The following is an 11,186-nucleotide window of genomic DNA, read 5'->3' on the forward strand; positions in this document are numbered from 1 at the left end:
ACAAGTTAAAATAATTCAACAAATTTAGCAGAATAAATCACAAGAGAATGTGAAAGACGGTGAGTCCCGTAAATGATAGGCTCGTAAATGTTGAAAATTTCTGTTTGACAAGGGAATTTTATGAGAAATTGTGAAAAGGTTTACACAAATGACAGAATATAAGCAAGACAAATATCCGCTCTAGATATCTGAAGTACTATAACATTGAAATAATTGAAAATATATTGTAAAACGCATGGTATTGATGAGCCTCGTAAATGATTTTCTAAAAATTACGCTTGTAAAATCCAAATTAACGTGAAATCCTTAACAAAATGGTTACACAGATACTCTTAATCTTCATATTTTATGTGAACTATATTACTGTAGTCTTAATATTGCTATTGAAATAACCATTTATAAGTTACCATGTATAATTAACATTGTTTTGCAATTAAGACTCGTAAATGATTTCGACTTTGAAGACAAGCAATTCAAATTTGATTTTGAGAAAATTAATTTTCGTAATATCAAAAACAGTTTTATATGTCAAAATCTGCAATAGAATAACGAAAATAAGCTGTAGTTACTGTTAACCACGACTTTTTGTACGAAGATACGTGCAATGAAACGTGCTTCGATTTAGTTGAAGACATGCTGTTTTTCGTACCCCTTCCTTGCAAAAGCGATTGTCACTAGCAAAATCTAAACCAATAGGCTAGTAAACTTGCGCTCAAATTAAATCTTCGATGCAGTTCCAATTGTTAAAACATTTTACAAGAATGTTCGGGCTTATATATCTCCACAAATTTTCATAGAACATTGAAGACATGGAATGTCGTACTTAAGTGAGAATGAGTGTACTGTGTTCCCCGTGGCTTTCACCGAGGGTTATGTCAGCTGAGGCTATTACCGCCGGTTTTATTGGACAATAACTCCCTTAAAGACCTATCACCGTTTGTTGTGCCAGTTTTACTGTGTTCCCCGTGGCAATCACCGCCAGAGTAATTACGATAAGAACCCTTTTAAAGGCCTCTCACCATGGGTTGTTTAAGCTTTACTAAATTCCCCGCAACTATCACCGCTGGTTTGATTGCTATGAGCGTTTAGCGTTATAGAGCGAAAAAAAGCAAACCGAAGGTCCAAAAACGACCATGACACGCGGAAATTTCTAGGACATATTGCTTGCGTTAGGGGCTTTATGTTTTAAAACGTGCATAGAAGACCCTCCAAATTTGTACAAAATCGAATCCGCATTAAAATCGGACTAATGGTGTTTAAACTGTTGGCTCTGGAAAATGGAGTATTTTCCGTCAATTTGTAATCAGAAAGATCAAATCGACGATCCATAAATGACCATGCCATGCGGAAATATCACGGACACATTTCTTGAGTTAGGGCTTTGGGCTTTATATTGTGCAGAGATGATCCTCCAAATTTGTACAAAATCGAATCCATATTGGAATCAGACAAATGGTGTTTAAACTGTTGGCTCTGGAAAATGGTGTATTTTCCGTCAATTTGTATAAAAATAAAGAACAAACCGACAGTCCAAAAATGACCATGCCATGCGAAAATATCACGGACACATTTCTTGAGTTAGGGCTTTGGGCTTTATATTGTGCAGAGAAGACCCTCCAAATTTGTACAAAATTGAATCCATATTGGAATCAGACAAAATGGTGTTTAAACTGTTGGCTCTGGAAAATGATGGATTGTCCGTCAATTTGTATAAAAATAAAGAACAAATCGACGATCCAAAAATGGCCATACCATGCGGAAATATCACGGACATATTTCTTGGGTTAGGGCTTTGGGCTTTATATTGTGCAGAGAAGACTCTCTAATCTTGTCCAAAATTGAATCCATATTGGAATGAGACAAATGGTGTTTAAACTGTTGGCTCTGGAAAATTGTGTATTTTCCATCAATTTGTACAATTTATATAAAAAAAGAACCGATCGCCGGTCCAGAAAAATGACCATGCCTTGCGGAAATCTCCCGGATATATTTTTCGGTTAGGGCTTTGGGCTTTATATTGTGCAAAGAAGATCCTCCATTCTTGTACAAAATTGAATCCGCATTGGAATCAGAGAAATGTTGTTTGAACGTTCGGCTCAAGAATATGGTGTTTTTCTACGAAAATTAATACAATTTATGTACAGAAATAACAAATCCCTGGTCCATAAAGCGACAGTCTTACTTGGACCTCTTGCTGTTACTTTTTTTGCGGGAGAGCTTTGAACCTTATATTGCTGTGAAGAAGATCATCTAAACTGAAACTAAAGTCAACCGTGGAAACACCATTTTAGTGATTCCGTTTCGAATTAAAACTTTTATCACTTCGAAGTGTTTTCGTTACAGCAATAATTGGTACATAGCTCATGTCGCTATCAGTTATTCTACTTGTAATAGGGTTGGTAAGCGAACAGCATGGATCCTGATCAGACTGCGCGGATGCGCAGGCTGGTCTGGATCCATGCTGGTCGCAAACCCATTATGTTGGTTTTGTCGTGGCGCGGCTCATATTGTTTCGAATACCACATTTAAAATTAAGATTATGTTATTTGATTTCTACTGTGGAACATCTTCATGTGTTATCCTTCTTTTAATTAAATAAATATTTAAAAGATAGCAAACACAAGATATTTCGAAAGTGATTCATTTTAATATATGTTCAACAAAATAAATCATATAACTATAGGTACATTATCAATTTCTGATTTCATTTTCTATCATTTCGAACACCAAAACAAGCGAGAAAAGTGCAGAAGACATCAGTGAAAAATCCTTTCTTTGTTTTCTTCTTGTCTGTCAGCTTGTTTCTTGTATTGCCTTGAACAATTTTCTTACTGATTTGTCGAGTGCCAGTAGCTTGAGCCTTCGGGCAGTCATCCGTAATGCCAATATTGCCATGTTGAGTACATTTCACCTGGTCATCTGACGTCTGCTGTTTCGCGGGATGGCACTGGATGTCGTCTGCTTGTCGACTTTCTCTGTTCAACGTAAAAAATATAATAAAACGGTTATTACAAAATACACTTTCATGTAAATTATAACATAAAATACTAGTACTCAAGGCATAACTGTTTAAATAAATCATTCCCTTAAAAAGGACTACGTTCATTTCAATTGTACACATGAAAATTAATGGTTTATAGAAAAATCGATAAAATACAAATTTAAAGAAAGAACTTGATACCTTTTAAAATTTGGCTTTCGCAGAGAAAAAACATCTCCTGACACTTTTGTATTCTGCCGTTTAGAGGCAGGTTCTTTGGGAATTTCTGCATTATGTCTGTTCATATGTTGCATGTAGTCATAATGATCGTCAAGGTACATCTTCAACTCTGCAAAAAATTTACAACATATTTATAAAAGCTCCACTGAGGTCCAAAAAACCTACAACATAAAATTTGAATATCTTACATCTATGGATCACGCCTCCCTTAACAGTTTAATGAATACACACACGTTAATTAAGAAAATGAAGTACATGTATAGTGGAACATTCGACCGATGCGCATGAGAGTATCTATACATCATCTTGGGCACTTTACATTATCAGGTGGTAAGTTTTCGGATTAGATGAATTCATAATTATTATCAAATTTTCAAACTTTGTGAAACGATCAGGAGTACTTATTCACATTTGCATTGCATCCTTCAAACGAAAGATGGTGTTGACAACGTATTGTTTATTTTGAAACATTTCTATAACGGCATGAAAATATATAAATCATCAGATAATAAGTTTTCAATTACTAACCAAATGCAGAGTCATTTCTTTTTTCAGCTCTTGAACTATTACGGTTGGCTGTGCGTCTTTTGCGCTGACCAACTTGACAATGTTTTTGTGGCATTGACTTCCTCTGACCTTGTGGTGGTAAAGCGCTCTTACTTCGCCTTTTCTTCTGTGAGGTCTTATCATCAGTTGCTATTATAAGGGAAAAAGAATATTATTTTCAAAGGAATCACATGATGATGCAACACCCCTCTCCCCTACCTGTCCCCCACCCCCTCCCGATGAAACGAAGTATGGCGGAAAGCGCCGAATCATTACGATTAACATTAGTTAAAGTTACCACGTGAAAACCCTAAAGCATGCTATGATATATCGGTTTTGCTTTACAAACAGTAAATTGTACTTGCGTAGCATTTGACATGATGAAATTACACTGTTATCAACTGTAAACAGACCTGGGTCCAAGTGATAGTTAAGCATTCAAAATATAGTTTTCAGAGCTACAAATATCACTGTCTCTGATTCATGCATGAAAATGAACAAAAATATCATTTAAAAGTTATAAGAATTATTTCAAAACTTACCTTTTCTGTGCTTTGACGACTTTCTTTGGGAATCGTGTCCTCTATGTGTGCCACATATAGACCTTGCCCTTTTTGACGAACAAACTTTGTTCATTCTTGAGTGAGCTTTGTAGTCGTTCCTTGATAATTTGTTCATAATTCACTGTAACAAGAGATTTTTACTCAATTATTGTGATCACAACAAATTAATTTGTTCAACAGATTCGATTCAATAGAAATATTATCTATAAATGACAACTGAAAGCACATTTTCTCTCTTCTTTTCCGAATGGAAAGGATTTTGAATAGAATCTGAATCCTACTTAGGTTACCATCATAGACATATATAATTACAACAGTACTGGATAGCTTAAGGAAGCGGGATTTAAAGTGTGCAAGATTTTAACGAGAAGGAGCTAAATAATTATGATTCTTTCCATTAAATTATAAGTTTTATATTATTTTTTATCTATTAACTGATCACGAAATTTTTTGAAAGACGTTTCAATAAGGTTATTGTCAATTTGTAAATTAAAACAAAAAATATATGTTTACATACCGTGATGCGTTGTTATCAAATGCTGCGGAACGTCGTATCTATGAAATGTTACGTCAGACAATATAATGACGTCATGATAACGTTAACTATTGTCGTGGCAAATGACAGTCGGATAAAGAAATCAAAGGAGATCAGCATGGACCATATGTTAATCTGATATAATAGTATGCATTATCAAAGTATTAAAGAAATGCAAAGCGATTTTCTTACCACATTTTAAGTTCTAGCTGTTTTATTCCATAGAAAGTTTCCTATATCTATGACATGGAGGTCCCGATATATAATGCCTACGGGCTTATGATTGATATACGTGTTCCTCTATGAATTTGTTGATATAAATGATGACTGTCGTTGACGACTGATCTTTAATAGTACTGTGCTGATCATTTCAAAAACGCCTGAAATTATTCTCGTGTTTTTCCGTAACATACTTTTATAAAAATCAAAGCACAGAAGGAGCTGAATTTGTTTGGGTCTCAGAATGTCAGAAAGGTGAAGGTTGTGAGATTATTTGTATAGTGCCACCAATGCTTTCCAGCGTTTTAATTGTAGTAGATTGGCTATAAGACTAATTGCAACACTGATATTCGATCCAATGTTTATTTAACTTAAACAATTTGAAAAAAAAAATGAGTTGCCTTAAGTGGGATTTGAACTCCAGAAGCGAGCGCACATACCCCTCGGCCACGGTGAATTTACATACAAACGGTCTGAAGAAAACCATATTATTCTAAATGTAGTTACGGTTTGTAACGACGCTAACTGTTGTTTAATAATCATGGCGCTTAATATAAGCATGTATATCTATAAAGAATAAAACAATATTAGTAATCTTCGACTATTCGGGAATTATTATGCTTGAAAATTAATCCGCCTGTCACGTGACCATATCTACGCAGTGATCTCCCCTAAATTTTTCGGCCTAAGTGTTACATATAAAGGGAAGTAACCGCTTCAAAAAAGCGGACTTCTTTCGGCACTTGCAATTAAGCATTAGAGTCTGAAATTTCGCTACCATTATTTGTTTGGTCTGACGACCCAAACAAATAAAAACCCACGAGCTCCAAAAATGATATATTTTACTTCTTGGATAAAAATTGATGCATTGCTGAATTATTCCGTGCGCTCATATCATTATAATAATGGCAGTTGTGAATAAAGCAAACAAACAATTTTAAATGAATGCATAACAATTTAGAACATTTTCATGAAAAAAACTAATAATTATTAAGTGTTATTTATCAAAGATTGTTCACATAAGGTTTTTATGACGGGACTGGAAATAATTTCCCGAGATTAAATTAATATAAATTTTCCATTTGATGTAAGTCTAGACTGGTAACTTTCGTGCAAAAATGTCAGATATCCTTCGCTAACTAAGTTTTTCCAGGACAATTATTATTGTGAAACAGTAGACATTTCGTTAAACTTTCGGTTTCTACAACCACGGTAACGAGTATATATAAATAATGTAATTTTTACTTTTATATTTATGAAGTTTCTTAATTTAGATGGACTTTCACTAGATATTATTATATAAACTTAGTGAACAACTCCCGACATTAAAGTACTATTTGTTTACACGTTTAGTTTCTTAGCGTAGGTTAGACTGAAATACTGTGTCCGTTCTGTGTATTCTCACTATTGTGTTTGAGGTTTGACGGAAAGAGCCGTGAAGTTGCGATTGAGTTCAAAGAGGGAATGGACCCTCTGTTAAATATGACTGACTTTCAAGCAAAGGTTGGTTTGTTCAAACCCTGGTGATGTGATGATCAATTTGTCCAGTTAATATATCACCAGAACTGATTTTATGGATTTGTCAAGTAAGATATTCAAATAAAACATAAAAGAAAAAAATGAAGAAATTTGAAAAACGAATAACTTTATTTTACAAAATATATTATAAAATCTTTACAAAATATATTATAAAATCAAAACACAAAATAAGTATATTGGCATTTTCTGATTTCATTTTCTATCATTTCTAATACCAAAACAAGCGAGGACCCTGCGAAATACATTGGTGAAAAATCCTTTCTTTGTTTTCTTCTTTTCTTTCAACTCATTTCTTATATCATCTTGGAGTAGCTTCTCACTGACTTGCTGAGTGCTAGTAGGTTGTGACTTTGGGCAGATACTTGAAATGCTCATGTCTAAGTTACCATGTTGAGTAGATTTCACAGTTTGGCCATCTAACGTCTGCTGTTTCGCGGAGTGGCAATGGATTTCGTCTGCTTCTCGATTGTCCCTATTCAATGAAACAATGTTGTAAGTGCTTGAACAAGTTGCATCGTAACTTATGACATAATAAATATTTAAGAAACTTTTAGCATATTTTCCCCCACAGAATAGTTGTCTTAAATATATAAACGGAAATCAATTGTTTACAATAAAAGTGTAACAGCCATAAAATAAAAATTGAAAGAAATAATTAGATACCTTTTTAAATCTGGATTTTTCAGACAAAAAACATCTTCTGAAACTTTTGTACTCTGCCGTTCAGAAGTGGGATCTTTGGGAATGTCTACATCATTTCTGTTTGTATCTTGCATGTAGTCATAATATTCATCCAGGTACATCTTCAACTCTGGAAGAAACAAAGGATATTTAAAGAAGAGACCCCTATGGTTCAAGACTCTAAACATAAAACTTAAAAAAAATCTTACATCTATCTTTAGATCAACTGGGACACTTCATACCGATAATATTAAAAAGATTAGAAAAAAAATGTACTCAGAAGTATACTTAAATTGATATTTAGTGCGATTTTAGACGGATTTGAGCTTAAAGCATTTATAAATACCCTTTCCATTTTTAGGTCACTTTGCACAACAAAAACGATTATTCTGGAAAAACAGGGTGAGCGAAAGATCTTGCACACAAAGTTATAAATATTTTCATCTAATATATAGTATAAAATTTAATCTTGAAAATATATTTCCAGTATCAATATGTCAAAAGAAAAATCCTCAATGGAGTCCAAATAAAGCAAAGTGTTACTCTGTGTGTGGTTATACTAAATATCTAAAAATATTTCATGCAATAAAGTAAATTAAAGTATAAAAGTATTCCATATATCCTTTTCCTTTTGTAGAGCAGATAAAATCATAAATATTATTAATCTTATTTACATTTGCATTTCATCTTTTACATGTCAGCGTATTTTAAAACATTTGTATAACGGTATGAATAGAATATCAATTATCAGATAATAAGTTCCAATTACTTACCAAATGCAGAGTCCTTTCTTCTTTCAGTTCTGGAACTATTATGTCCTGTTGCACGTCTTTTGCGCTGACCAACTTGACTCTGTTTTTTGTGGCATCGACCTCCCTTTTTTTCCGAAACTTTGTGGTGGTAAAGCGCTCTTACTTCGCCTTTTTCTTCTGTGAGGTCTTATCCTCAACTGCTCATATAAAAGGAAAAAGAAGAATAATATAATTTTCAAGCGAACAGCTTGATGATGGCAGTTCTCCATTCTGAAACACCTTCCGCGTGAAACGAAATAAGGCGAAAATTTTCCTAATAATACGCATTGACAATAGTTAAAGTTATTACGTGGAAAAACTTCAAACAAAAATATCATTTGAATATTCAAAAATTTTACCTTTACTTGCGATTAGTCGGCTGTCTGCCGGAAATCATGTCCTCCATGTGTGCCACATATAGACCTTGCCCTTTTTTGATGAACAAACTTTGTCCATTTCTGAGTGAGTTTTGTAGTCGTTTCTTGATAATCTGTTCATAAATTCACTGTCACAAAAACATTTTATCTCACTTATTGTGCTCACAACAAATTAATTTGTTCAACACATAATCGATTAAATTGAAATTGTATTTAATTTTTAATGATACATTTTCTCCCTTTTATGACTATTGGCAGACCGGGGAACTCGGGGTTACAACCAGCTTTCTACATACAACATCTGTACAGGAGAATTCAAGGAAGACTCGAGAATGTAAACTTTTACCAAGGATGAGCTAAAATAGTTTTATAATATTTTGAATCTTACTAACTGAGTTTATAGTGACCATAAAATTCTATGAAAGAACATTTAAATATGGTTAGTAATTTAAAAAATAAAGTTGTTTGTTTGGTTTTACGGCGCACGAACGCACTACAGGTCATATGGTAATTAAAAAAATAATAAATATGTTTACATACCGTGATGTGTTGATATCTTATGTTGCCGAACGTCGTATCTATGAAAAATTACGTCAGAAAATCAAATTACGTCATACAACGTTATATAGCGACGTCATAAATAATACGTAGAATGGGTATGTTATTATCTATTATTCTAAATGGTTCTTAATCGTTAACTTTATGTCTTAGTTACATATCCAGATAAATATACATATAAAATTTACAACTCTGATATACAAATATTTCAGTTTTTGTGAAGTTATGTATCCGACTCTGTCGATGAAATGTTTGAACAACGTACATTGTTGAACAAGTTGGAAAGATTATGGAAAATACGCTCAACATCAGGGTCTTTCTTCCAGACGTCATTTGACATAAACGAGTCACATTAGATAATACATGTACTTAGTTGAGCTGTACCCTCTACAATTTAATCCTTCTCATTGATGACGACAGTATCTGTTCCCTGGTAGTTTTCTAAATAAAGGTTTCCGGATGTTATCTCTTGCACTATTACTCACAGATGCATGCCAATGAGGCACCATCTGCTGCTGTTGTTGTCATTGCAGGAATTCCCATAATGCAAGACACATAACGTTTCAGAAAAAAAGTGGACTGGCGAAATATTTAAAGTAAAAAAAATCGTTTCAAACGAAACAATTTAATTTATTTACATATATCAGGGTGTTCACTAGCCATGAAATCCTGTGGTCATTTTGACTAAGTTTTACCGACTACAAGGCCAAATCCCCGTGATTTTAACAAAATTTGACCCTCCAGTTAAAATTCTGGGGGTCAAATTAGGCCTTTTGGAAATTTGAAGGGCAAATAGAGTCATTTAAAGGGTCAAACGGACACCCTGAATTATACGCACAATATAAGTCGACTTAGTTTAGTTCAAACATTTTTACGAGGGGCATATTTCAATTAGTGGCAACGGCAGCAGTGTTTATAAATAAACGTACACAACTCTTTTAACGCTCCTGCTACGTCGGGCAACAACTGGGTGATCGCTGTTTTCACCTACTCGCATTTTATTACCGAGTTTATTGTCAGGCTCAAAAAATTATCCCTTGTGACATTTTCTCTCAGGCTTCTAGGGCCTCGATCCTTGAAACAAGTCAATAAGACCCTCTTATGGTCAGAAGTTAGCAAATGCGGGATCTAACGGGCGAAGTTTCCTTAACTGTACTATCAAGATGGAAAACACATATGACGCACTAATTAAGGCCAGATATGTCACTTATCTCCTACGGTATATCTGGCTTTGACATTGGCGATGTCAGAAGTAGCGGAAATTGGTGGCTAAGCGCGGGGATCATCCTTAACTTTAGTTCTACCTTACACTCACCTGGCAATTATACGATCTGGAAGGGCATTTTCTCCGTTTTTATTTCTTTTGCGCATTTACCTAATAACCCATGAAGTTTGCAATAAGCTCTTTGCTCCTCTCTCAAATCACAATGCAACTCGGCCATGTTTACAACGCATATACGTTAAATGACCTGCTAAAATTTTATTGCACGTGTAAATCGTGCGAAAATAGACTGTTGGTTAGAAAAATCAATAATCCTCCAACGGTATATTATACATGTACTTTCACGTGCAAATCAATGTTAAATCGAGTTGTTGACAATAATTAAAATTTGCCACTCGTACGTAAGCAAGTTCTTATTACTTATATTAATAACTTTCTAGTCCGCTTCCTGGAATAACCAGTACTGTTGTAATATGAAGAAACAAGGTGGTGGCTCAAGTAAGGCCCGATCCTTTGATCCCTGGTTTGAGAGCCAGACACCTTAATCATTAGGCATTGACGGTCAAGGTCATTTAAAAGTCAAGGTTACGTGAATTAATCAAGTCAGTTTTGTCTTAAGTGTTATTTTTGTGTAAGAAACGAACCCATGAATAAATATAACTAGAAATGTGTCCAAAGGACACGGATGCCCCCACACGCCACTGTTCTGTCAATCTTATGACTCTAGGTCAAATATTTTTTGGACTACATGTGCCACAAGTTGAAAACTAAAAATCAACAAAGGGCCATAATTCTGTTAAATTTGGTCGCAGCAAAAATTCCTTCCTTTAATACCATCTACACATTAAGGTTGTTCATCCCGGGAAGTTTAAGCAAAATCTGCCATCCGGTTTAAGAGGAGTTGCGTTCACTAAAATTTCTACATAGTATATAGT

At 34.2% G+C, this 11,186-nt stretch overlaps 1 protein-coding gene across 1 annotated transcript; it reads right to left on the reverse strand.

Annotated features, from left to right (window-relative positions):
* Window positions 1-2,704: 2,704 nt before the first annotated feature.
* LOC132720947 (uncharacterized) lies at window positions 2,705-6,997 on the reverse strand. Its single transcript, XM_060705194.1, has 4 exons — window positions 6,838-6,997; window positions 3,749-3,916; window positions 3,182-3,329; window positions 2,705-2,975 (listed from the first exon to the last, which is right to left on the reverse strand). The coding sequence occupies exons 1-4, from the start codon at window positions 6,995-6,997 to the stop codon at window positions 2,705-2,707; spliced, it is 747 nt and encodes a 248-aa protein (XP_060561177.1).
* Window positions 6,998-11,186: the final 4,189 nt, after the last annotated feature.

The sequence above is a fragment of the Ruditapes philippinarum genome, unplaced genomic scaffold (genome assembly GCF_026571515.1).
Source record: "Ruditapes philippinarum isolate M1 unplaced genomic scaffold, ASM2657151v2 ctg16120_1_1_1_1, whole genome shotgun sequence".
NCBI lineage: Eukaryota > Metazoa > Mollusca > Bivalvia > Venerida > Veneridae > Ruditapes > Ruditapes philippinarum.